Source organism: Haemorhous mexicanus, chromosome 1, assembly GCF_027477595.1.
Source record: "Haemorhous mexicanus isolate bHaeMex1 chromosome 1, bHaeMex1.pri, whole genome shotgun sequence".
Taxonomy (NCBI): Eukaryota; Metazoa; Chordata; class Aves; order Passeriformes; family Fringillidae; genus Haemorhous; species Haemorhous mexicanus.
The window spans coordinates 44,615,572-44,641,874 of NC_082341.1; the positions used below are offsets into that span (position 1 = coordinate 44,615,572).

At 40.0% G+C, this 26,303-nt stretch overlaps 1 protein-coding gene across 7 annotated transcripts in view; it reads left to right on the forward strand.

The window, feature by feature from the left end:
• The window catches only part of MYRIP (myosin VIIA and Rab interacting protein), a 210,634-nt gene that overhangs the window by 135,415 nt on the left and 48,916 nt on the right, over nucleotides 1-26,303 (forward strand). For 5 of the 7 annotated variants that reach the window (XM_059847958.1, XM_059847969.1, XM_059847952.1 and 2 more), the window contains 5 exons: nucleotides 19,933-20,069; nucleotides 21,741-21,824; nucleotides 22,438-22,535; nucleotides 22,851-22,931; nucleotides 24,490-24,639. In XM_059847958.1, coding sequence (XP_059703941.1) covers nucleotides 19,933-20,069; nucleotides 21,741-21,824; nucleotides 22,438-22,535; nucleotides 22,851-22,931; nucleotides 24,490-24,639 — 550 coding nt within the window. The remainder of the gene's footprint in view (nucleotides 1-19,932; nucleotides 20,070-21,740; nucleotides 21,825-22,437; nucleotides 22,536-22,850; nucleotides 22,932-24,489; nucleotides 24,640-26,303) is intronic. The other 2 variants (XM_059847977.1, XM_059847957.1) reach the window with 1 other exon arrangement.

Sequence of the window (26,303 nt, forward strand, 5' to 3'; positions counted from 1 at the left end):
AACCCAGTCCCCTTTTCTCACTATTCTGACACTTCACCTTCAGAATCTGTATTAGACTTTTACCAAAACACCTGCCCATCACTTAGACCTTGTTAGTCCTGCGGTGAGGGCTGAAAATAGGTCCAGGCAGAAACATCAACATGAGTCAGGAAGGAGTTCAAGGGAATCCCAAGATGTGCAGAAAGTAATGCAGATCTTATAAAACAGATTTCACCCCTTGAGTAAAACCTGTATATCTTGTTTGCACAAGGAATCCATTTTCTTTGTCATTTATCAAAAAAAGCAAAGGTTGTTACATAGTACCAGAGCTTTTAGAACAGGCACATAGAAGCATGCAAAATTTTCTCAAGACTCAGATGATTGTTTGTGGCACTCACTTTGTTTACTCCTGCAGGGAATGGATGCTTGTATTATGCTTATATTCCCATCTTTTGCAATAGCTCTAATACATTGCAACAGCTTGTGGTGACACTGACTAATAGTGAAAATTTACAGCTTTTATGGTTTGCCCTAAATCTTTTAGAATAGGGTGCACAATGAGCACATGCTTGTTGGGGTTGCATCTATTACTCTTCCTTTCATTGATACTCCAGTACTGCTTCATGCCCCCTGTCTTTTACTCAGCTCAAGACCACAGCTCCTGCTGTGTTGTTAACCTGTCTGGCTGGCAGCCTCAGCGAGGGCTGTTGCACATGTTGGACTGGAGTGTAGGTTTGACAGCCAAAATAGTCAGACTACCTGTTCAGACAGACCATCTGATCACTGCCTACTTTCTGTACACCAGCCACTGCCAGTCACCTGCTGGACAACCTGCCAGACATGCCAAAAATCTGTGAGCTCGCCCAAGGGGTGCAGCTATCAGTGAATGTGCTAGCCTGCCCCTGGCTGAAGTGCTCTTGCTTGCCAGTGAGGCTGCTGTGCTAGCACAGTTATGAGGAGAGGATGAAGGGAAAGTGTAGGAGAAGAGAGAAAAGCTCTGCACACAGTAATTATATGGTGTCTTTCATTACTCAAGGCTTGTGAGTGTTCTGTATCTAATTCTACTGTGATCATCAAAGTTTTAATGTTTTGATCAAAGTTGGACTGAATGGTCTTAGAGGTCTTTTACATCCTCAGCAATTCTTTGTTGCTGTTAAATATGCCCCTTGGAAACTCTCTTCCTGAAAGAGATTCGAATATCTTAGCAGACAATATTCAGGGCTAACTGAATAACTGAAACTAACTGTCCTGAGTTAATTTCAAAATTAAACATAATCTTTCACTAGGAATATACAATATTTTCAAAATACAAATTTGAAATATTCCTATAAAAAGTATGATTGAATTTCTTATTACTTGTGCATTTTTTGTGGTTTTTAATGTGTCTATCAATGCCATGTAAGCACTCTAACCTCTATCTGTGACTTTTAAATGGCAGTTCTTACCAAAGCCATTGCAAGATTTTGGCTCATTTTGCTTTTCTTTAAAAGGCAGCTGTTTAAGGTATATTTGCTTTTGTTGAGAAGGAAATTATGAAAAATGGCTTCAGCACCAATGGGTGTCTTACAGCCACCTGTGCCACTTCAAGTTCTCTGCACTCAGACAGCAACAAAAGCTGTGATAGCAGCTGTCTTTACCAAAAACAAAAACCATGAGTTTTAAGAGTAGAGAAAAGGCAGTGGTGGAAGCAGGGAGGGTTGTTCCTTTTATATTTTGGCATCTGTCAGAGTGTTTTGGCATAGGTCTAAATGTCAGTATGACTGTGATTAAGTTGGTCAGAAACCCTTTTGGGGTGGACGTTCATACCAAAGTGCTTTGTCCATCTTTTTTAGGTGCATTAATTCATACTTCTGTGATTGCCATCACCGTATCCCCTTCCTCTGTGAAGGGAACAGAGGTTATAAAAACACCTGAAGGAAGGCTAGGACTAAGACTTGCTTTTCTGTGCTCCTGTATGAGGCATCTGCTACCTGTGATACATCATGGGGAGAGGAGCCTGCTTTTCATCAGTGGCTCTCTAGCCACAGCTCACAAAGAGAAGGGGTACCCACGTCTTGCACCTGAGACTCAGAAAGAAACAGGAGCCTCTATGGAGCCATGAGAGATCATGGAGCTGGTTGCTGCTCCTGCTTAGTCACATGCTTTCTGAGCTCACGCAGGCAGGGCTCTGGGAAAGCCTCAGGAGAATCATAGCTGCCAGCTGAAAGTTCATTCATTGAAGCAATGGCCAGCTGAGGATATTAGGTGAGGTCGACTGCTTCTTCCCCTTCAGCAAAAATAGCCCATTTGCAGGCAGCATGAGTTCCTACACCCAGCTATATGGATGAAGAGAGGTGATAAACTATTCATTTTCTGGCTGTGACAAAAATTACTTTCTCTCAAATAGGAGAAATTTGGCATAAGGCCACAAAAGACCTGTTTGTGGAGGAAAGGATTATGAACAGTGCATAGCAAACCCCAGAAAAGATTCCATCTGCTGGGACTTTGGGTCTAAATATCCCTGAAAGAAGGTTGGGCACAACAGAGAAAAGGAAAAACAGGCAGACATGCCTCTTGTCTTTTCCTTACGTAATCATCACAGTCTCAAGTCTTTGATGTGTTAGAGTGTGTCCAAAGAAGGGCAACAGAGCTGGGGAAGGATCTGGAGCACAAGTCTTCTCAAGAGAGCCTGAGGGACCTGGGGTTGCTTACCCTGGAAAAAAGGAGGCTGATGGAAAACTTCATCACTTTCAAGGACTCCCTGAAAGAAGGTTGCCCAGGGTTGCCAGGTGGGTGAACCACGATCCCTGAAGGTATATAAGATGGGGCATTTAAGGATATGGTTTAGTGATGGATTTGACAGTGTCAGGTTAGGAGTTTGACTTAATGATCTTAGAGGTCTTTTCCAGTGTAAAAAATGCTGTTCTGTTCTGTGGAACTGCTTATGTCTGGTTTTAAAGAAACAGCTGGATGCAACCTAGATACAGCTATATTTTAAAAAAAGGAATGAAAGAGTGTGTGTCTCACTATAGTAACTGGCACTGTACACTCTAATTTTTTATTTCTCTTTTCTTGTTACTCTATTCCCAAATTGCTAATTAGAGTCAACAAATTGGCTGTAGAATACAAGAAGACACCATGTAGTCTGCCAAAAACAGTGGCTGGCATTTGTACAAATTGGGTGATAATGTGTTTGAAGACTTAATGTTGGAAAAATCTTTCTATATTCTCTGCATCCTCCCTGTCCTCCTACTGAAGTGACTCAGTTTCAAAGGCAGCCACATATTGCTCCTTTGTTGTCAGAGGTATGGTTAACAGAAATTAAATCCCCCGTGAAGAGCTTGGATCCTCTACCAGTTAAGTTTTGTAGTTTTGCTCAATAACCACTAAGTGCAGGCCCTGAGTGATGGGAACATAACCCAGCTGAAGTGGTGTGATAATGGCTGCAGTATTTTGGCTTGGCAAGTCTTGACTGTACCTTCTGTAGCTGCAGAGTAGTGTGTGTGGAGCTGCTGCAGTGCTGTGGTGCTTCATAGCAATGCACGTGTGTTGTGCTGAGTGTCCGTGTGCTCCCTCCCTGTGCCTCACAGCTCACATGTGGGTGAGTCTGGAAAAGACTGTTTAGAGTGGAGCTGGTAATTCCAATTCTTTTCTGTACTGAATGGTCTGAAATGACAGTCTGAAATTACCTTCACTTGGTTTTTTGTGGTGATTTGCTATCCTCATATCCCCATGTATTGGCTAATGACTTACAGTGGCTGGTTTGTTCTGAATTCATATGGTGATACAACGGTTAAAGCAGAGTCCTGATGTTAATTCACCAAGTATATTTTTACTGGGACAGTGGCAGACACATTTGGATATCAATGATACACAGAAATTTCTGCAAGTATTATTTTCCAACAGGATCAAAGACTCATTATGAAAGCTTTTCCTCAAAGCAGTATGCTACAGGTGGATTGAGAGGTGACATTAGATCCAAGGGTGGTATCAGGAGGGAGGACAATTCCCTTTTCTTCTGAAATCTCCTACTTTATGGAGCTTTCAATTAGCCTAGGATTCAGTAATTTTCAATAAGCCCAAACTTGGAGTGATGGTCTTATTTATAAAAAGGGAATATAACTAAAAGTATTCAGCGAGGCTGACCTGACTCCTGCTACTGTGGTGTCTTGGGAAATGGAGCCTTTTTGATCATAGTAAACAAAAATATTTCTAGAATATGTTTCCCCATTGATAATTATTGTCTTGGTCTTTTCTGAATAAGGCAGCATGAGAAACCTTACAGAAGCCTGTAAGTGTGGGCATGGAGCTTTTCTGTGTCATCCCAAATCCTCTGAGAATAAAGGCAGTGTTTGGGCCACAGGGCACACAGCCTTGTGTGAAGGGATTTCTATGGCAGGAGTTTGCTGGGACACACTGTATGTGTTTGTGGCTCCCTGGTTGTAAAATAGGAACGTCTTACTGCTCTGATACATTTTGGAGCACAGCAGTGAAGCTGTTGGAACAGAAACAATGCTAAGTAGGCTTAATGCAGATGATCACTTTTCAAGATTTGCATCTGCCATCATATATTCAGCCATTAATAATTCTTGCCGTACATCTTAACTAAACAACCTGAAAAATCCTTGGCTGAGGGCTGTTTCCAAGTTCAAATATGCTGCTTGCCCAGTGGATTTGGAAGGGGATTGTATGCATTGTCACACTCTCTTATTCAACCCTTTGATCTCACTCACGGTTCTTCACGCGTGAAGATTTTGAGTGTTGGTTTCCTTTTCTCTTCAACACAAGCATCTCATGTAAAATATCTAATTTGAACAAATTGCAGATATGAAAATGGAGCTTTACGACAAATGTTTCCTGGTTCAGAATTGGAGAGGGGTCAACTTGAATGGAAAACACAAGGCTTAGTGTCAAGATATCTGAATTCCTTTCTCAGCATTGATTTCCAAAGTAACTGAAAGCAAGTCTTTTGGTGCTTCAGTGAATTTAAAGGATATTTGGCCCTTTATTTTATTTGCTACTTAAGATTTTGGTCGGCTGACTTTTGGACATCTTAATTGCTTTAAAATAATGGCATTATTGTCAATGGGTAGTAAGTTTCAAATAACTGTGGTATATTATATATACTTATTGATTGTAAAGAGCCATATAAAATGTCACATAAAAATGGGATATATGTAAAATAGTTTTACTAGCTGCTTTACCTACCATAGAATGGTTGCACTTTTTCCCTTACAGGGTTAATCTCTAAAAAAAATTGGGAGTTGGATCATAGATTGTATCACAGGATTAGGAGCTGGCTCTGACCCAAAAAAATACTTCGGTTACTGTTTATTAAAATTCTTGGGTTTAGCTCTGTTTCTAGACATTTTCTGGAAAATCTCTTCTCACTACCTGTGTTTTTGTTTTTTGTATACTTAATAAGTAATCCCATTGTTGCAGCTTGCAGAGTATTTGTTGTTATTATCTCAGATTGTTCTATTTAATAGTATTGAGATGGATTAGATGTATAATACCCAAATATTATAAAGCAGACTACTAACCTGTCATTATTCAAGGTATGATTCACTCTAGGAGTCAAATGTCCATGCAGATACTTTTATTGTTTTATTTAATATGCTGAAAGTAGATAGATACTCCTGACACTTTATATTAATACAGCCTCTCAGTTTTGGGGACTGGTGGAGAAGAATTACTTCCTTTTTGCCATTTTGAAACTCAAAGTCATGTGCTTTTTTTTTCTGATTTTTGTGTTTTCCCTCCTTCCCTGGTGTTTCTACTCCTGAGGTCTGTACTCTTTTTCAAAGATGAATTTATTAAGGAAATTAGAAAGAATATTTTTTGATTGAAAGTTCATCATAACTAAAGGCAGGTGGAGGGTAAACACCCTTGAGTAGTCTGTACTTATTTGTTTGCTTCACATCTAGAAGAAATTAGTGGGTTTATCTTTTCATTTTTCTTTACACGGTTACCAGATTTAATGTATCCATCTGGCTCCTTATAGATTAATCTGTCATCTCTAATCTGTTCTGTGTATGATTTTTTAACGGCTTTCTGTGTCCAAAATAATTTTTAAATTGTTTTGGTTGAAAACATGTATGCCTAATCCATAAGAACATCCTTAAATAATGGTCATTTAATTATTTTCTCATGGATATTTGTGTAATGGCAATTACTTTAGCACCTACTCTGTCTTTGTAACAGAGTAAATGCAGAATTGCACCCTCTGTGGGATAAAATTTAGGCATTGTGTATACTGGACATTTCATATCCCTGGTTCTGCTGGCCTGGTGAGTTCTTGTAGTCTGACCTCCTAAAAGAAGGTCAGTTTGTTAATGAACCAACACATACACTGGGAACATTCCTAAAGCACTGCCTTCTGTCTGCCTGCCCTAGTACTCTGCAAATTTGTCTTCAGTTATGCAAGCAAATAATTTATCCTACCTTCACATTGCCCCAAGGAAAGGAAGAAGAATGGAGAAAAAAGAATGACAAGAAAAAGTGGGGTGCAGCATGAGTTACCCACAGTGTCTCATGAAAGTGCCACATATGTGCAGAGAAAGAGGATTTTCATGTTTTTAAGGCATCTACTTTAGCTGTAGAGGGTAGAGAGACATGCACCCCCTTCTGTCTCCAACCCACTGGGGCTCAGCAGCCATTTGGCAGCCTCTGTCATGAGCCATATTAGCAGCTGGTAGTTCAGACTACAACCAGCCTGCTCAGTGGGTGATCATAGTGGTTAGGATTGCTTCCCCAAAAAAGTGCTGTCAATTTTCTCTTCTCTGTGAGAGGAGTTCTGCTTGAGAATTGGCCTAAATTCTGTCTCCTTTGAAGAGAGGTGAGAGTAAATGATGCCTCAGAAATGTGAAATGGCTTCTGTTGGCCCCATCTCTCCCTGTGGTCACCACATGCAGGGTGTGTATGCCCAAGATACCTCCTGTTATTGCAGTGGGACCTCCTCTGCCACCACCAGGTGAAACTACAAGTGTCTCTATGCAGCAACTCTGCATTAAATCCCTTTCTTCACTATGGGCTTAAGCAACATATTTCAAAAATGTTAGAAAGAACATTTCCTTATTTTTCAAATGACCTCCATGGGTTTCCCTAAATCAAACATGAAAAGCTGTGGTAGTGATACACTTTGTGCAGTTAAAGCTGGAAGAGACGTCTGGGCCAAATAACATAAATCCTTTATCTGCCAGATATGAATTGCAGTTTGATGGGAACTCAAGAAATTTTTGGTCTGGATTTCTTCTGTGAGTGAAGCAGGGGCTCTTCTCAGCTGGGACTTGTGGATGTAGCTGAGAAGGGCTTTGATGTTTGCTCTCCATTCACTGCCAGCAGCCAAGGCTGGCACTAAGGGACTCAGAGGGACACTGCACACTGGCATTGACACATGCATGACCAGGGCAGCTTTGCAGCTCCTCTTGTTTCCATCCCTCCTGTTCATACACTGATTCTTCTAGTTCCTCCCATATTTTCTTAGTTAATCAAACTTGCTGATATCACGCACGCATGCATCTTCTCACAGCTAGGTGGCCCTGTGAGGATACCCCCTGCCTTGTGCAGATGAGAATAAGCTTGCCTTGGAGAAGGCAGGAGGATTGTATAGCTTTGAAGATTTCTGCTGTTAGGGAAGTGAATCCTTGGGACAGCAGATCAGTTTTACCCAGAAGCAAGAGCAGTTTTGAGAAGCAGCTGTATTTCTCCGACAGTCTGACTAATTTGTGCTTGGGTTTTTTATTACTCTGATATAAGCATTTATGAAAACAGAGATTTGGGTTTGGTTTGTTTTTTTTTTTTCATTTTTCATTATTCAAGTAACTGAAAATCCATATGAAAAGTACATTTGTATGTGTGCCCAGATGTAGAGCCCCTGTTAGTAAGGCCAGCTGGGATTAAAGTCTCATTTGTATAATTTATATAGGCTTTGGAATTTTTCCTACAGTTTTCAGCCATAAGCTGGAATTTAGCTTTTGTTGACTGCTAGACAGCTTGCACAATAAAGCTTCTAACTAAAAATATTTTCTGTGCAACCCAGAAAACCTCACCATTTTAAACACAGTGACTGTGGAGTTGGTTTGAAAAGACAAATTATTATAAAAGAAAAAAAATCCTCAGTCATGCCCTGGATGTTTTAAAGGCTTAATCAGTGAGCTCCATGCAGAAGTAGCACAACAGATAGAAAAGCAAAAATGGAGTGGTAGGTAACTTTGGAGGCACACAGGATGCTTGGGGTGCTCACAGCAGTAGACTACCCTTGCACAGCAACAGATACTTCTGATGGGTTGCCCTTGGTCCATTTGGGAAGAGCTGCTGAAGTGCAGTGAGCCCACCTCCTGGGGCTGGCCAGCTATTCCACTTCTAGTCTATTTTTCACTGCAATTCAAGGAAATCTTCTTGCTTGAATTGCTGGATAAACTTGTCTGGGTAGTTGCTGTCCTGGGAGCACAACATCCCTCCATCTAATTTTCCTCCTATCACAGCAGGGGGGTGGGTAGTGAGGAAATACTTCCCTTACACCTCCCAGCTAGGGACCTGCATGGGGGGATTTGGAAGTGTCATGCTCCTGCTGGATAGCACAGCAGTGGCTCCAGTGTGTTCCTGAAGCTTTTCTGTGGCTTGTGGAGCTGCAAAGCGACAAGAGTGTCATCTCACAAAGAGGTGATGGAGTCACTGTGTGCACAGCTCCTGGAAAAAAGCAGTGCAGCCTACTCCAGCAGAAGTTGGGTTTGTGGGGTGAGGTAACCAGTACAAAAGACAGGAACTGAAATTGCATTTCTTCGCTTCCCAGCAAAGTATTTTTTTAATTTGTTTTTCACTTTCTTTTTCCTTCCTTCTTTCTTTCTTTTCCTAAATAATCTCGCAATGAGCCCAGCTTTCTCTTTGATTTTGCATGGTGATGAATCTTCTCATCTTTGCTGGCATTTCACAGCTGTTTGTTCACAGCTTTCTCCAAATATAAGAACAGAAACAGACCTTCAAGCAGACGATTGTTATCTTTTTGGTGTTCTTGAGCTCTATATTAAAAGCCCTACGTATTTTTCTAATCAGGATTACAGAATTAATTTGCATGGTTTATCCTCTGGTATTTTTTTCTGATGGGGCAGAGTTTGTATCTCGTTTGTGAAAATTTTTATGCTTCATCGACCTTACTTTTAATGTTCTTCAGCTGTTTTTCAAGAATCTGTGGATTAAAAAGGAAGTTTACAGAAAGAAAAGCCTTCTCTTAGGTAATTTGAGTAACTAATCAAAGTGCCTTTATGCTCTCTAGTTTCATTTGATATCTGCTGTGGTTATGGAAAACATTTCTCGTGTGGGTGAATGGTGCATGTATTCTTAGCCATTTATATTCAGTTGTATTTTGACTATAAATAACTTTTGTTTCAGTAGCATAAATGTAAAGTTCAATAAGCAGATGTTCCTGAGGGTGTGTTGATGTTGCTCTCTGCATTCAGAAGTTTATTCACATAAGGTTCCTGTATGAATTTTTGTTCACTTCAGTAGGTAAGTGCAAAGGATACATTTGTAGTAATAGCACAGCAGGAAACGAATGTCTCTCCAATTGAGAATTTATGAGTATCTGTTGCTGTTGTTGTTTCTTAAGAAAAGCAGCAGGATGCATTGCTTTTGAGGTACTGTCAGCGTGGATTTTTGTTCTGTGTGTCTTCTTTCAGAAATCTGAAACAAAAATTCTACTGATGTACTGTGGCAAGTAGAAACAAATATGACAGGGACAGCCAATATATGTGCTGTCAGTGTAGCTGTAATAATTTGTTTTGATTCATGTTTTTTTGCATTTTGCTTTATCATGTTGTGTGCCTGGGAGTGTCATAAATTTACTAATGATGCAGTATTGGTTAATTCTTGTGATTTGCCTAGGAAAGTATCTGGTACCAGATGGCCAGGATATAAAATTCCTTTCCTTTGAAAAATATTGCGATATTGAAAATGTATTTTATTGCAAATAAAGATGGGGGAAAAAAAAGAAACAAAACAAAAATTTTACATTAAATGAAATTTCTGAGTGAAATTACTTAAGGGGGAAGAATTGTTTCAGAGGTAATATTTTTTGGTTTTATGATTTTTGCATCATGCATTAGTTCCATGGATCATATACAAATGTCAGGAATAAATCCTAAAAAAAGAACTCTGAGGCGAACATGTGGAATGCTTAATTTGTGCCGTATCTGAGTGTTCAGCTTTTACAGAGTGGTTTGAACTTGTTTCCATTCAGTTTCAAATATCCAGTGGTTACTTACCCTATTTTCATCTGGGTTGACAGGTAATATTAACAAGCTGTGCAAAGATCCACATTTTAATGAAAGGCTTAAGAGGATATACTTGGCAGTGTGGTGAGGAAGAAATTCCCAGGCATTGAGTGAAACACCTAGAAGGGCTGAGAAAAGAAGGGGGCAAGTTCTCTCTTTCTATCTTACACCTGTGGTGATGAGAACTACAGCCTGGTTTTGGCCGCTGAATGATCTACACTGGCTGGCAATAACATCTGAGGATTATTACACACCAACCCAGAAGTGAAAGCCAGAGTCAGATGAAGAGAACTGGGCTTTTTGTGCAGGTGGAGTTGGTAGTGTTATGGATATGACCATAAGGCTCCTTGTGAAGGACAGGCTTCATGGTTCTCTTATGTGGCAGAGTCATTTGCTGATCAGTAACAAGGTGTTAACAACTGAGTGCCAGTGAGAGACACTTTAAACCTCATTTATGAAAGTGTCACCCATATAATTACAGGTTTAAAGAAAAGGTGGATTGAAAATAGCCTTTGCTTAATTTGATACCAGCTCTTTTTAAAGAGTTGGCAATTTCTGTGGCTGAAGTCTCATCAAGACCTTGAGGAGCGAGTGACTCACAGAATTGTGTAGCCCAGATTCAGGATCAGGGTGCCATATCTGATGCTCTTGTGTGGGATGTCATCCACTGGGACCGCCCTGTGCTGCTACATTTGGTGTTCATGAAACAGTGCTAGTATGGCCTCAGATTATCTGTTCTGGGTCTGTGTTTAAAGAACCATACAGACCACTTGGGTATTTTCTTACTCATCCCAGGGGGAGAAACAGTGGGAATGATAAGATGACTAGAAAACACTGGATCTGGGATGAAACAGTACTCATTAGCCTTAAAAAAAAAAAAAAAAAAAAAAAAAAAAGGAGAAAGGAAAAGAGCAAACATCTAAAACTGTCTTGTTTAAATAGAAACAAGGAAGGTTCAGCTTAAATATTAAGAAAACCTTTCAGCATTAGGATAGGAAAAATGGGTGGATGGCTGAGGAGCTCTGCAGCATCAGCAGTCATTACGAACAGGCTGCCTGTATATCTGCTGGGAGTGATAGAGGTATAGCTCATAATGTTTGGGGGCAAGGTGACCACCAAGTGATCCCATTTCTTTTATGGCCTAGGGCTCTGCCAGAGTGGCTTGAAAGCAGCAGTAACTTGTACTGCAAGCTCTCTGCAAGCTCCCCTGCAATGCAGCCTTTTGAACTTAACAGTTTACAAGTCAGCTCTGAATAAATAAATATCAGTTAACTGAGGCTCACTTCACAAGGCAAAAATGGGGAAAGAACATTCACTAATGGCTGTAAGACATGGCAAACATCCTTATAAGCATGTTGTTATGGCAAACTTTTATTAGCTCATGCTGAGATAATGTCAGGAGCTGTATTGGATGTGGCCTCTTACATCTTTTACTGCTGGTGGATGCCTGAAGAGAGGTCCTTCCCCTTCTTAGGTCACTGCTTTAACTGTTGTTAGCTCTCCACAATCATGTTGTCACCCCTGGAGTTTATAGTCAGCTAAATTACAGTGAACCACTGGGTTTGAAAACCCTCTTCTTTTTAAAAATTGACTTTAATAACTGCTGCAAAGTCTGTATTTCACTTGGGTTACCCTAAAACAAAACATGCTTTCTGTGAGCAGCAGGTCATGTTAATATGTCAAAAATGCATTTATTTGTGAGCCAGGGAATCCTGACCTACAGACTCACAGGGAAAATACAGGGCAAAATAGCTTAGTTAAATGCTGACAGGTTCTACTCTTGTGTCTGTTTTCCTACTGGAGGAAAGACTAGCACAAAGATTACAAATATCAATCAATCTTTCTCTTTTTTTTTTCTTTTATTTAATAAAACATGGGCTAAGTCTGTGATTTTCTTATCACGAGGGGTGCTGTATCTTCTCCATTCCAGTTTTCAAAAAGACTATTAGAGGCACATGCTTGACTCCTGATTTTTACGTTCTGATTACTGTCCAATAATTGAATGATGTGTTTAGGATCAGCAATCTCATGGCTTATTTTAACATAGAGTAGATTAGATCGGTCTACCATTGGGCATATAAGTCAAAAACCTGTGGTACAGGGAAACATCTGTGAATAGAGAAGGGGTTAGTGGATTTTGCATACCACATATTTAAGATATTTCTGGTTTTTTAGTGAGTTTTGAAATGTTACTCAGTAGAGGGAAATGTGATTCTACACAAACTCATTTTGAAACCAGTACATTACTTCCTGGTTTTCCTCAGCTGTTCTACAATGCCTGTATTTTCACTAAAGCTTTCTCCCCAGTTTTGCATGCTGGTGTTACACAGCTTTGCTGCAGCATCTCATGTCAGGGCATGTATGGGGCATCCAGGGAATTAGGAGGTAGATGTTAAAGCGAAGAAAGGCAAAGCATCCCTATATGGCAAGTAATTGCAGACTCTGATTGTCAGAGAGCTTTGAGTGGCCAGGAGTATGCCTAGACTCAGGTGAAGTATAGCCAAATTTCTAAGTCCATCCGTATGTGTCTTTTGAGGCTTTGGTTGTTGTAATGTCAAGCACAGAATCCTGAACTGACCAGTGCAGAGTGTGCTGAAGGCAGAGTCTCTGCTTACAGAAGCTTTCCTGTCATCACTTCCATGTCATTTCCAGTGGCCAGACACAGAGTACAAGGCTAGGTGAGCCTTTTATTTGAGCTAGTATGACTCAGTATCTTATTTTTATGAACCAGCAATCACTTACTGTGGCCTGCTTCGTAACACAGCAAGTGATTCCTGCACTTTGGCACATGCTGCTGGGAGCAATCCTTGTCATGTCCCTTTGGAAAGGCACTGAGATTTGGTTTAAAAGGCCCGGGTGGTAGAGGTTTTAATACTTCCCTAAAGAACCAGCATTAGGTGAACTTGTTACAAGTTTTTGTCTTTCTTCCATTCATGAAGTATATGTTGGCTTTCTGTGTGAAACCTACTCTGTTTGCCTCATCCAGCTTCTTGACTGCTGATTTCAAAGGTAAAGGAGACAGTGACCAATTTGAGGGTTGCACATACTGCTGTCTTTTATAAACAAACAAATCTTTGTTTCCTCTCTGCTAACCTTAATTTGTTATTTCCTATGTGTTGCTCCATGTTGAAATTTAAAAACCCAAACTGGAGCAGCAAACTTCTCAATGGTTAGGAGGATGTGTTATTTTAGGAAATGCCCTATGTGGTACTGTCCTGGTGGTTGATCTCTCTGAATAACTAACCTACTGTAGCCTGCAGAGCAGTTACTGGGCCAGGTTCATGTCTGCTGCACAGGAAAGTCTTGATTTCACTGCCAGGGACATGGACAGTTGTTTTGTTCCCCTTGAGCGAAAGACAGATGATGTTTTCAGTGGAGTAGACAGTTTTCATTCTGCAGTAGATGCTTTGACTCAAGAGAGTCTCCCCTCTGCTGTTACCTGGATTTTGCTGACTGCACAGCAGTGAATTCATTGTGCCCTGCTGTGGCCTTTCTTGTGACGCAGCTGCATGGCTCAGTGTGCTGTACTTTGACCTGTCCCAGTGTAATCTGTGTGCAGCCCTCTGCTGTGGATAATTGGAGGAAGAAATTTTCTGGAACAGCACTTCTTGAGAGATGAGTGACCTGAAGAATGCCATCAAGAAGAAAATAAATTGGATTTCAACTTAAGGCTTGGGAAGGAAGTGTCACAAAGAGTTAACAATGGTCTGCTGGGATAAATGATTGGGAATTATTTTTGCTGTGTGAATAACTGCCTTTCATGAGCAGGGGATAGATGCAAAACAATCAGGGAAGTGCCCTCTTGAAATAACATGAGCTTGGCCAAAGTTCCTGTTTAGGGCTTCAGGGTGATGAACTTCCTCAATATATGTGGGGCTTTAAGTCTGATTTTTAAAAAACTGAGCATTGGTGGGATATTCATGTGTGTAGTGGTTTTGTGTAATAACAATTCATCCTGAGGGGAATGAAGGTGAACCTGGAAGTAGGTTTGATTTCACTGAAACTGAAAGGAACTGAAAACCTTTAATTCAACAATTTATAACGAGCAGTACATTACAAGCTCTAAAGTGTCAGCCCAAAGGAAAAAGCAAATATTGCTGTTGGCAGAGAAACAATAGTTCAGGATGTTGAGTTTGAAGCAATGTTACTCCAAAACTAGTAAATAAGAAGTGACAGGTTAAATCTTAATTGTTTCTTGGGGCACCAGGTTGAGGCCACTTTGTGCTGGGAAATGGAAACAAAGGCCTTGAGCTTTGTATTGCGTGTGAGTCAGTACGGGGAGAGAGCCCATGGGGGGGCTGTGACAGGCAGCGTGCCTGTCACAGCTTAGTCTGTATTAGCTGGAGTTTCCCAAGCACTGATGCATAACGTGGCACTACTGCAGCCAGGGGGAGATGGATGTGCAGCTCCCGAGGAGGGGCAGAGGCTTCAAGGATATCAGTCCTGCGGCAGCAGTCACCCATGAGTTTCCCCCAGCAGTGGGGAAACATCAGGGGTAAAGGCAGGAGTGTTTAACTGCAGCATGGCTCTTTCTCCAGCCCAGCGTTTGGCTAAGCAAGGCTGCTCTGGGGGAGTCATGTCCACCAATGTCCCAGCTCTGACAGAGCTCAGTAGTCAGTCTTCTCCTGGCTCCCACCCCCTCCATCACTTTGCTCCTGGCTGAGCCTCCAGGCAATTCAGTGAGCCCAGGGAATGCTTTCAAAGAGTGAAAACTAAATGTTGATGTTGCTTTTCTGCTGGCAATTTGCATTTCTAATATTTCTTAAGTTTGATGTGGTTGTGTTGTGCTTTAGAGCCTTCTCACAGAGCAGCAGTTCTGACCCGTGCATAGTCCGGTATTTCAGAGAGCAGTTTGATTGACCTTTAAAATTTTCTTAATTTTTAAAAATTGTCACATCTGCAAAAGTAAAAAGGTCCAAGAATTGTAAAGCAGCTCTGTCGCAGTGAGGGAGGCTCGGGTCATCTCAATATGAGAATCAGCAAGCTTTGTTTATTGATTAGAGCATCAGACATTTAAGCACAACACGTAATAAGCTCATGCATATTCTGTAAGCTAAGCAGTCTATTGGTTATTCTTACTTCCTCATTCTTTACAATTTACACCTCCCTTTTCTCATGCTCTGCTCTCAGCTACATCATCCTGCTATCAGACTACAGCTATACCTAAGGCCACTGCGGCCTTGCAGGTGCAGGGACTCAGATTAGCTGGGTCCAGTACTTTTCCAATTCTCAGCTATCCAGAGCATGTCTACGTGGCTTTTGTCATGTAACTATCATCCCTCCACACAGCTCCATTCTTGAGTGAAACTAATCACCTGCTGAATGCAGATCTCGAGTGACCTGAGGCTGGATGTTGTAGTAGATCATGGGCACAGTAGGAGAAGCACAGGATGGCATTTGAGGGACTAGAATAATTTACTGTCCTGAGTGTCAGTACAAAACTATGAAGATCTCTTAAGACAGGTATGAAAAGCTAAAAAAGGAGGCTTCATTATCCAGTGAAAGTCAGTAGCAAGGAAAATCCAAGTGATTATGTGTTCACCCTGACAAATGAAGCGTTTGTAAGATTTCAGGAAGCGCCTCCTGAGTTAGAGAAACTAGACTGCAGCTCAGTAAGTGACTAGTTCATCTTGTGGGGAAAACTTCTTAGAGAGTTCATGGGAAAATGAAAACATGGAAAAATGTTGTTGTAAAACACTTCTTTGTATTAGAAATAGAGATTAAGATCATACATATTAAATTGGTACTACCTTTTAGAGAAAAGTACTTGCAGAAACTTCATATTGCCTTTAGATCAAGTAAATCCTCTCATCTTTTTAGAAGAAATAGAATTAAAGTGGTAAATCAAACACTAAAGCATCTCCTATGTTTTGAGTACTGTGTGAGTGATGTCTTTCGTGTGATTGTCTTCTGGTCATCACTAATAATGAGGGAGGTGGTTCATGTCCCCACTTCCCAACACAGCTAGTGTACTTTTTTTCCTGAAGGAAAGGCTAGAATTTTACTATTTGGGTGCTTCAAGTGAGAAGTGTACTGAAAAAAAACTTAAAAGATTTTGATGGGCTTATCCTTTCTCATGGTGCTGCTTGATTAAGACAAAGACATTGTGGCACGAAAAAAAAGGACGGGCTTTATAATACTTGTTCAAGTTTTAATGTTAAATCAAAAGAATTTTCCTGGCTTTCACACTTTCTAATATAACAGAATTTTAAAATCACAGTATTTTCCTCTGCCAAAAGCACTTCAAAATGCAACTCAAATCTGTGGCAATATTATGTAACATAAATAATGTCCTTAGTGTTTAAAGCTATTTTTCAATAAAGACAGAACGGTCTTTGTTGCAAAGAAACAGCAAAAAATGGCTTCAACCAGTCCTGCTTCTTTAAATTCAGACACATAATATCCTTTAAGTGTGAATTTTTTATTTCACAGACAGAACTTGCACACTTTCTGTTAAGGCTAATAAGGGAAGTGTTTCATTGCAACAATTTAATGCTAGCACTGTCATAGACTTTCATTATTCCGGACTCATGGACCGCTTTTGCAGGAAACAGCTTTAAAATATAGGTCAGCATTAAAGGATTTTGGAACGAGGTGAAAATGCTCTTATTTCTCTTTTGAGTAAGTCCTTTATTTTAGTATCTATAAGAGAAGTTCTCTCTTCTCCAAATCCTTTCTCTGTAGGAGGAATCAGCAGGGACATTGTGACTTATTTGAAAGTTAAGAGGCTGAAAAGCTTTAGAGGAGGCATCGTAATCTGTTATAAAACATGTTCAGGACCTAGGCATAGATTTGGAGTGTTGGTAGCTCTCCAGCTCATAGGAGAGAAGCATGAAATTATTAGATTACTCTCAAAGTGTTAATCCTGCAGCAACAAGGAAACCTAAAAAAAAAAAACAAAAGAAAGAAAAAAATCCTTGTGTTTACACCAGATCAACTAGTACAAAGAGGCAAGCATCTCCTTTCACAGTGGCTTTGAGATGTATAATCTCTATCCTTTTGACTCTTCCGAAATTCACATACAGAAAATCTTATCATTAGAAATAAAAAGCCTGTTTTAGTTGCAAAGCATTCTCACCTCATCAAGAAACCAGTGCGGTTAGCTTTCTGCTTTTATACAAGAAGTATTGATCAAACCCAGAAAAACATGGTGACACAGGGAAAAAGATGAGGAAGCAAGCTTGCAATGAATCACTTCTTTTGTTTTCCCAAGCTGCCAGGTCAGCATTCATAACTGGCTATCCTAACTCACAGAGCATTCAAAGATAGGTGACTCTCTCTTTTTTTTTTTTTTTTTTTTTTTTTTAAAATCGTGTCACTCTGTCTGAGTATTAAGAACTGGGTCTACTTGGCTTCCAAGATGACAAGTTTAGCATTTTCAGCTAGTGCTGCTGAGGTTACTTGGTAAACATGCTGAGGGAGTTAGTAAGGATCTTCAAAGCCCTAAAACAATGGGTTTGAGGACTCCCAGTGCTTTGAGTCCCCTAGTGGTGATGGTGCTGCAATACTTTTTGTGGACAGCTTGGAGAGCACTGCATTTACTGGGCAGAAGAACATCCTTCCTGGTCAATAGCTCCTGCTAAGCCAGTTCCAACCCAGTCATGCTGTGTTTTATCCTTCATAATGATTGTGACTCTGTGCTATTGACTGAAATCTTACCCTGTCAGGTTCTGTAAAAACTCAGTGGACAAAAGTGAATGAAATTCTGCAAGTAGAAGACAGTATTCTGATGTAGTTTACATGAGAGCAATTGTTTCCTGCCCACAAAGGAGGCAGGTTCTCAAAATGCCAAAGAATTGCAGGTTTGGGAGAGAAATTTCCCTCCATTTAGATTCATCATTGTGCCTGCAGCAAAGCTTTGGTCAGTGGGTCAGGTCTTGGACAGGTATCATAGCACATCTCTTCGTGGCAACATTATGGGGATTCAGAAACCCTGTACTTCACAGACAGACCAAGGCATCCTTCCCATTGTTTGTGCTCTGCACACTTGTGTTTCATCAGAGTCATTTCTGCACCACATGTAAGGATGTTTTCCAAAAAAAAAAAAAAAAAAAAAAAGCCAAAAAGAATTTTTGCCTGTGTCACATGTTAGTAATATTTGTAGAATGGTGAATATTGGAACTAATCAGCCTCCTGGGAACCATAGTTAGGCTTGGGATATTACTGTGCAAATAGATATTAAACGGCTAATATTCTTACATTATCTGTAAACATCTCTCCTGCATCTAATTGCTGAGACAGAATGCAGAAAAAATAGACTTCTGTTCCATTATGAGCTTTTTCTTCACTTGACTTCTGTAGAGCAGCTAATGAAACTTTAAGGGTTCACAGTTTGAATACGATAGGCTTCAGTGATTTTTATTTTTAATTTCCCACTGCTGGTGTTTGCTACTAAGCAGTTGCTGGTGATGACAGACAAGTGGACTATATCATGATGTTCTGCTTTTCATGAAGTGGATGTTCATTTTTTAGCTCAAAAGTCTGAATTCAGACTGGAAACAAATAGTTGAACCCCCAGGCTCAGCATGTTTGTTTGTTGGTTACTGAGAATCTCCTGAGGTTTGGTGGTGCTGATTAAGAACTACATTTCTAATCTGTTAGTAGGTGACAAAACAAAAATTGTGCATTGTCTCTTGCCTTGCTCTTTACAAAGAAAAGTTCAGAGTCCCTGAAGGAAAATGTGAAGTTGACAGTGAGACTGTAATTTTATTTTGTTTTTCAACATAGTCCTGGGTTTAAAAAATGGGATTAATTCATATATATATATATATATATGTTGAAGTCTGGAAATGCTGAGAGCCTGGCCCTCCTGGTGGTGATACAATTTCTTTAGGGGTTCATATATTGATACTGGGCACTGACTTCAGCCTTTTGTTCTCCTAAATCTGCTGTTAAGAATAAATCAGCTTTAATTTATAGGTGGAACCCTAGGATTCCCCCCAGTGACATCCTCAGTAGGAAATGTACAGGTCTGCAGTGAATTTCCCTGCAGTCACCTGCGGCTGTTTTTGCCTGGGCATATGGCACATGTTCTCTCCTTGCACTGCTGAAGGAACAGGTCGAGCAAGTTGCCACATACCACACTGGAAATAATACAGAGCTTGCCAGTATCTCATGGCTTTGTAAAGTGTCTGAGCTCTGGGGACAAGTCTGTTAAGATGAATTACTGTTGTCAGTGATGCTTCCTGTGGAAAGTGAGAAAGCAAACTGCGGCTCATTCTGCTTTGAGGTCCTCTGTAAGGCTTTGTTTACTCTGTTTTTTCCCCAGATAAAAGCAGTGATTTTTTTTTTTTTAATATAAATGGAGGAGTTTTGTGGCACATTGATGGGCTTGTGTTCTTGCATTATCTGTAAATCTCTGTAAATGAAGGCTGTTTTTAAGCCCTGTGCTGTTTCAAGGCTTGTTTGTATTTTATAAGAGTTTTTAGTGTGAGCATTGTAATGTAAAAGGGGAGACAACCTCGTCTGATAGTACCGAAACCAGATAGGCCCTTGAGTAGTGTGAAAAAGATTTTTACTTATAGTTTAACCATAAGTAAATGGGATTTTTCCTTGCTGTGATATACCAGACACTTGCAAAGTACAAACAATAAAGAAAGCATCCAGAAATTAATAGGTTTGTGATCTGAGGCCTAAAATATTTTTTCCCACATTTATTTGTTGTAGAATCATTCCAAATATGTCATTTATTTTTCTGTTTTAGGCTCTTAAGGACCCAGTCTCTGGATTGGTACTATAATAATGTTAAAAGCCGCTTTAAGTGTTTTGGGAGTGCCAAGGTCCTGAAGAACTTATACAGGAAGCATAGACTGGAGAGTGGACTTTGTCCTGATACAATAGGTAAGAACAGCTGTGTTAATTTCTTATAAGATATATTCTCATCTACTTTAACACAGAAGCTGAGACAATGGAAATTCTGAGATTATTTCAAGAGAGTTTTTTGAACACAATTTTCTTTTTTGTGAAAGAAATGCCTCAGTGGAGAGAGAAAAGGGTGAAGTGTCTAGAGAGCTGTTAAAGAATTCAAATGCCGTTTAATCTTAATTATGTCACTGATACACAACTGTCTATAAAGCAAATTGCAGTTTATATTCTAGCTTGTGTCCCCAAATTTTTCCCAGTTCTGAGTAGCCAAAGAATGAGAAAATAATTTTGCATTCAACATTTGATCATAGGCACATTCCTGTAGTGTTTGAAGCAAAATCTGATTAACATGAGATACATTCAGTATTCAAGTTGACCAAAACTGACATTACCTTACTTAGAGTTTTGCATGCTTAAGGACCTGAAATTGGCCACATTTTATTTTTGTATTGGTGTTTGTAAATAGATAAAAGATACTGATAAAGTATTGGTATCAACCTTTTAAGTGAAGACACAGCTCACCCTAACTATGTTCTTCTAATGCCCTGTCTCATAAGAAGAGTGGTTGAAGTCAGAAAATGGGTTTGAAGATGTGGAGCTTGGTGTCATACTGGTAAATTCAGCAAGTTGCTTAGAACACAACTAGCTGAATATTTGACATTTCACTGGATTTATTGGACCAGATAATTTACTCTTGTAATTCTTTCAGAATTTGTAAAGAGACTGTAATTTTTCTGTAGACCTTCCTTTGTCTTTTTCTGAGAATATATAGAATGGCCTCTAGTCCTGAGTGGAAATTTTAGGTGTTTATTATAAAAATTGACATAAAAGCTTCTAGGAACAAGCAACCTAGTTATTAAATTGTGATTTAATAGTGTTTTTCCTTTTTGGGTATAAAATTCATATTTCATGAGAAGATTCCTTAACAACTGAGAACAAATTTGTGTGAGGACAAGCAAATCTTGTTTCAGTTAGGGCACAAGTGGGACAATGGAAATAAAAACTGTGGCCAGGGATGCTTCCCAACTTCTATATGATGTATTGGTTTTTTTTTAGCCATAGTATCAGTGAATGGGTGCTTGAATGGAAGTGTGAACAATGCAATGATGAGTTGCAGTGGCATGTGCACTCTTGGTGAGACCTTTCTAAGGAAGGCCTTTGAGTCTAAATGTCATTGCTAACTTTCTTCTGCTATCTCTGTATCTATTAGATAAACCTTTTGTTCCCTTTGAAGATAAATACTAGTATAGGTGTCTGGGCTTTGCTTTATTTATACAGCATTGCCCTTTAAAATGAAGAATCTATTTCTACACCAAATGTCATAGTAAAGTCAAATTCCCTGTACTTAACTTCTGCCATGTAAGTTTTATGCCTGGTAGCTTCTTTTTCTCTTTTTTTTTTTTTACAGTGGTAATAGTTTTTTCTATTCAAAATGAATGAGAAGTCTTTGATATGAAAGCAGTCATGTTTTGTACAAAAGCTGCTGCAGTTGTGATTTATCCAACAGCAACAGCTAGAAGGAATTTTCCAGTTATCCCTCATTGTGTGCAGTGCCACTATATCTTGAGTGAATATTCTAATCTAATAATGCCTTGGTTGTTAATGGGTGCTTCTTATAGTAACACGTGATTCTGTCTTTCTTTTTAGCAGAAGGAAGTTTGTATGAAGGAAGCTTTGAGAATGAAGGAAGCATTTGTGGCAGTGACTCTACCTTCTACCAACAGACAGAAGGTATGCTGCTAAAATCTCATTTGATTGAAAAGTAGTCCTTACACTTTGAATTACTGGACAGGTAGCTTAGAGTGCTGGGAAGTCTTGTCCATAGGTCCAACAATGTTTTGGCTGAACCGTTCAGCAAGACACTAAAAGTCTTTTGTGTACCATGCTGGGACACCTTGCTTCAGCATTACACTTACTACGTGCCTATTCTAGTGTGATTTCCTAATGTTCAGGTTTTGTTACTTCCCTCCCATTTCCTTTCCTGTGCTCATAATTTTTTTTCATTCTCTTTCTTAAATTTTATTGTTCCTGCTTATAGGAACTTCACAAATTTTCTTTCAGTTATTTCCTCCAAACTATTTTGCTGCAGTCTAAAATAAGCAATATAAATATGTCATGTTTTATTGTATCTAAGATTTGCATTTAAGCAGAAACTTAGAGATTGCAACAAATTTCTCTGTCTTTTTTATTTTACTGTGCATATTTATGGATTGAGGAAATAACTTTTTCATCAACAATTTAAAATTTGAATATGTGTCCAGAATATGAGTCTGAATTTTGGAGCTCATTATGCAAAATGTACATATATAAAGAACATGGTGGTTTTATCTTATTCTTCATCTAGGACACAGCATGATGGATACCCTTGCTGTGGCCTTACGTGTTGCAGAGGAAGCAGTGGAAGAAGCTATTTCTAAGGCAGAGACCTACAGTGACAGCCTGGTAACACTTTCAAAAAAAAAGTATAAATTTAAATAGGACAATCATGTTTCTTTTAATTTGGGTAGTGGTATAAACAGAAACATGATGAAGTAGTGACTGTCTCATGATATACTTAAAGAGTTGGGCATGGGTTTTATGAACTGGTATCCAAGAGGCACACATTGCATTCCAGAAGGTGACATGCACTTTTAAGTGCCTGTCATTTCTTCCCACAGTGCCAATAGGGCATATTACCCATTTCCCAGTCTATAACTTTTATGTGGGAAGGCTGTTTTTATGGGATTTTCGCAAATACTGATATCCGTTTTCATGCAGGACAAGCAGAATGAAGCTTGTTACTTGCAGGAGCACAAGGAGGACCTCATAGAAGAGCTGGCCACAACCATTGTGCAGAAGGTATGGCATGCATTTACCCCTTACGTTTAATAGCCAAAACACAACGTTTTAGAGCTCAAACACTGCTAACAACAAAAAGGATGACACTAAAGTAGAAAGGAAAGTAAATGAACTACGACAGTGTCGGCTTCATCAGCTGTGTCTGACAGAAATCAGTTTATAAGTAAGATCAACCCAGTGCCTAACCTGGTGTCCTACATGTTCAGAGCTGAGAGGTACCGTTCCCTGAGGTTTGTGATGCCCTTTCTTGAAGGCAAGGTCCTTGCTTGATGGAATTTTACATCTGTATTTCACTTCCCCACAGGCACAATGTTTTCTAATGTTAAGAGGTATGGCTCTTGACCATATACATCACTTCCCAAAAGATATAGTTTGCCTGTGTAAAGAAGTATGACTTCTGACCATACCCTCTACTGAACCTCATGTTCAAAGAAAACAACATCAGTTATTGACACAGAATTCTCTTAATGATGCTGTGCAAGAGACACTTAAAAATCACAGAGCCCTTGGCTTGTCTGAATTTTGTGGCTTTTAAAGTAAAGCTCATTCTTCTCCCTGCAAAGCTCATGGTTGGCAGAATGAAAGTGGAGGGCTAGTGGGAAAAAAAATACCCCTCGAGTTTGTCTGGACAGTTTGGAGTAAGGCAAGATGAGCGTGAACAGAGCACTGTTAAGGTCCTGTGATCAGTGAAGTACCCACTCCGCTAAGTTAGTCTCCTTCTATGTGAAGTAAGCTAGGTGCCACGTCTTTGTATAGGCTGTGGCATTTAACAGTGTATGGATCACGCACTAGAAGAAGAACATGTTGTTTATAATGCTGTCAAGAAAAGCCAGAAGAGCAGCAGCTCACTGGAAAATAATCTGCCTTCTTTTTTAAGGGTGACATTAGACTAACAAGTCTGTTTATTGGGTGTTTCATAGTCCAGAGTCTCTCTCAGCCAAGCTTGAATTGCTACTGTTTTTGTCAAGAGCTGCCTAACAAGATCTTTTATGCCATAGAATAACGTTCTGTAGATATCTTATACTTCAGTTGTGGAAACAAAGTGTAGCAGGATATAATCTGTCAGTGTAGGGAGACATGAGCTCGCTCTGTCTTAAGATGGTGTAGATTTTCAAAAGTAAAAATAGTGTTTAGAGACCTTAGACCTCTTTGTTCTCACTAGAATGTGTCTGCGTGTCACAGGAGCCTTTGAAATTCCCCTCATATCTAGTATTTTATGTTTCTTGGCAAAAAGTCTTGTCTGAGAAAATACTTGACACTTAGATGCTGCTAAAGTGTTACTGTAGCAACAGGTTTCTATGTTTATGTAATTCACCTCTGGTATTCCGACAGGCACTGTTATATATGGCGTCGCTGCTTATGTGCTTGCAAGCGGTGGGACTTCAGATGAGAAGTAATTGTATGAGCTGGAGCTAGGGCGGAAGGAAAGTCAAATGCTTTTCCTGGGGAGTTTGCCTTAAGACAGGGTTCATTTAGATCTTCCCCTTATGGCTCAGACAGTATTTCCCCCACGCCATTTTTCTGTCCCCTCCCACCCCATTTCTTCCCTACCCTGCAGATTATAAAGAAGCAGAAAAGCAAATCCGAGCAGGCGGAGGCTGACTTGGAATGGCCGCCGTCGCGGAGCAGCGGCCTGGCGTCCGGCGCCGTCTCAGACCAGAGCATGCTGACGTTCCCAGGGAGCCGCAGGGGCTCCTACACCTTGTGGGTGAGTGGCACTGCACAGCTATCCGTGCTTTCTGGGGCACAAAGCCGGAAGATTGCAGTCATGGATAAGTATACTTGCTGCCTGGAATGGTACATAGGGACTTGTAGAGAACAAGCATTAATTCTGTGTCTGGACACACTGTCATTCAGTTGCACGCTCTCCTAACATCCCATGGGCCATGGAGGTACATCAGAGACATTGTGTTGTTTTGGTGACTGTGCTGGGGGGGACTAAATTTGTGATATGAGCAGTCTCACTGCTTGATTTGAATGCTGACAGGACTCAATGCCTCAGTGTTTATTCCTCAAAACAGTTTTTTCTGCTCACTTAACTTTTATGTAAGTCTTCGCTGACTGTTATGTTTTCTTTTGTATAAAGTTAGGTATCTGTAATGTTTCTTTTTCTCCTTAGTCATCTTACAGAAAACAGCCACCACCAGGAACAAAAAAGGAAACTCAGCTGCAGAGCACCATTTATGTCTTACACTAAAGAGTGTTTCCTCCTTCCACTTATTTCAAAGCACAATGTCTTTATCTCCTGCAATAAAGCTGAAGAAAATCTGACAAGCCGCATTAGTAACAGTTTTAAGAGAGCAGAAAGTAAAAAGCAGTGAAAATAAGCTGTAGGCTTGGACAAGCACTTTGACAACCAGAGAGGGAAGACAGTGACAGATAAGTTAGTTCCAGTGCATTTTGACACTGTGGTTTAAGCTGCTGCTCCCAAGTGTCCTGCTGCTGTTCCAGTAACCACCTCTCCCCCGCTAAGCAGAACCACCAGAACTGAACGTGGGCTATGTCCTAGTTCCCAGCTAAGTTTGCTCACTTACACTCCCAATGAGAACAGATTTATGCCAGAATATTGACTGTGGGCCAGAGTTGCTGAGATACAGACTTGCATCCTAGTCTTCTAACTATTTGCAAAATGAAGAGGTACTGCCTGAATTGGCCTGCTGTTAATAAGTGATCACAAGTTAGGGTGAGCATGATCCAAGTGCTTTGCTCTGTCACTCCTAGGCAAGTTGTTTGTGGAATATAAAAGCCAGGAGAGAGAGTTAATTTTGTGTCTGACTCAAATGAGTTTTCTTTCTTAAGGACAGGACTCAGAGAAATACACTGTTCAAACCCTCAGTCATTATACCAGAAGCCTGTTCTGCATTTGGAAAGTTAGCTTTGCACTCAACACATTTAGAAACTTTGTTCTGAAGTAACGATTTATTCCTGATTTTTTTGCCAGAGGGAGGCTCATTGGTTTGAGTAATAGTAGACTTTGTGAAAAACACTGGAAAAGCAGAAATGTCACGCTAAGGTGCAGACAACTTCAAAACTTCTGTAGCCATCAGTCAGTACTAGAGATCCAGATGTGAACAGTATTTTATAAGGACACTCTACCTCTTTGTAAAGGGTCTTTTGCCACATTTTTCACCATTTGTTCCAACTGTCTTCCCAGAGTATTTTAAGGAACATGAATGAATTTGGCCATCTGCTGTGACTTGTTTCATCTCTCCCATAAATTTAGTTTCTGCCTTTTGCTTTGCTAGGGTTGTGTTATCTTCTTCTTTTCTCCTTTGAAGTGTATATATGTTTATTTTTGCTTTGCTCTGAAGAGATTTTTATTAGTATGACCCGACACCCTTGTAAAGTATAGCTCCTGTCATTCCCATAGCT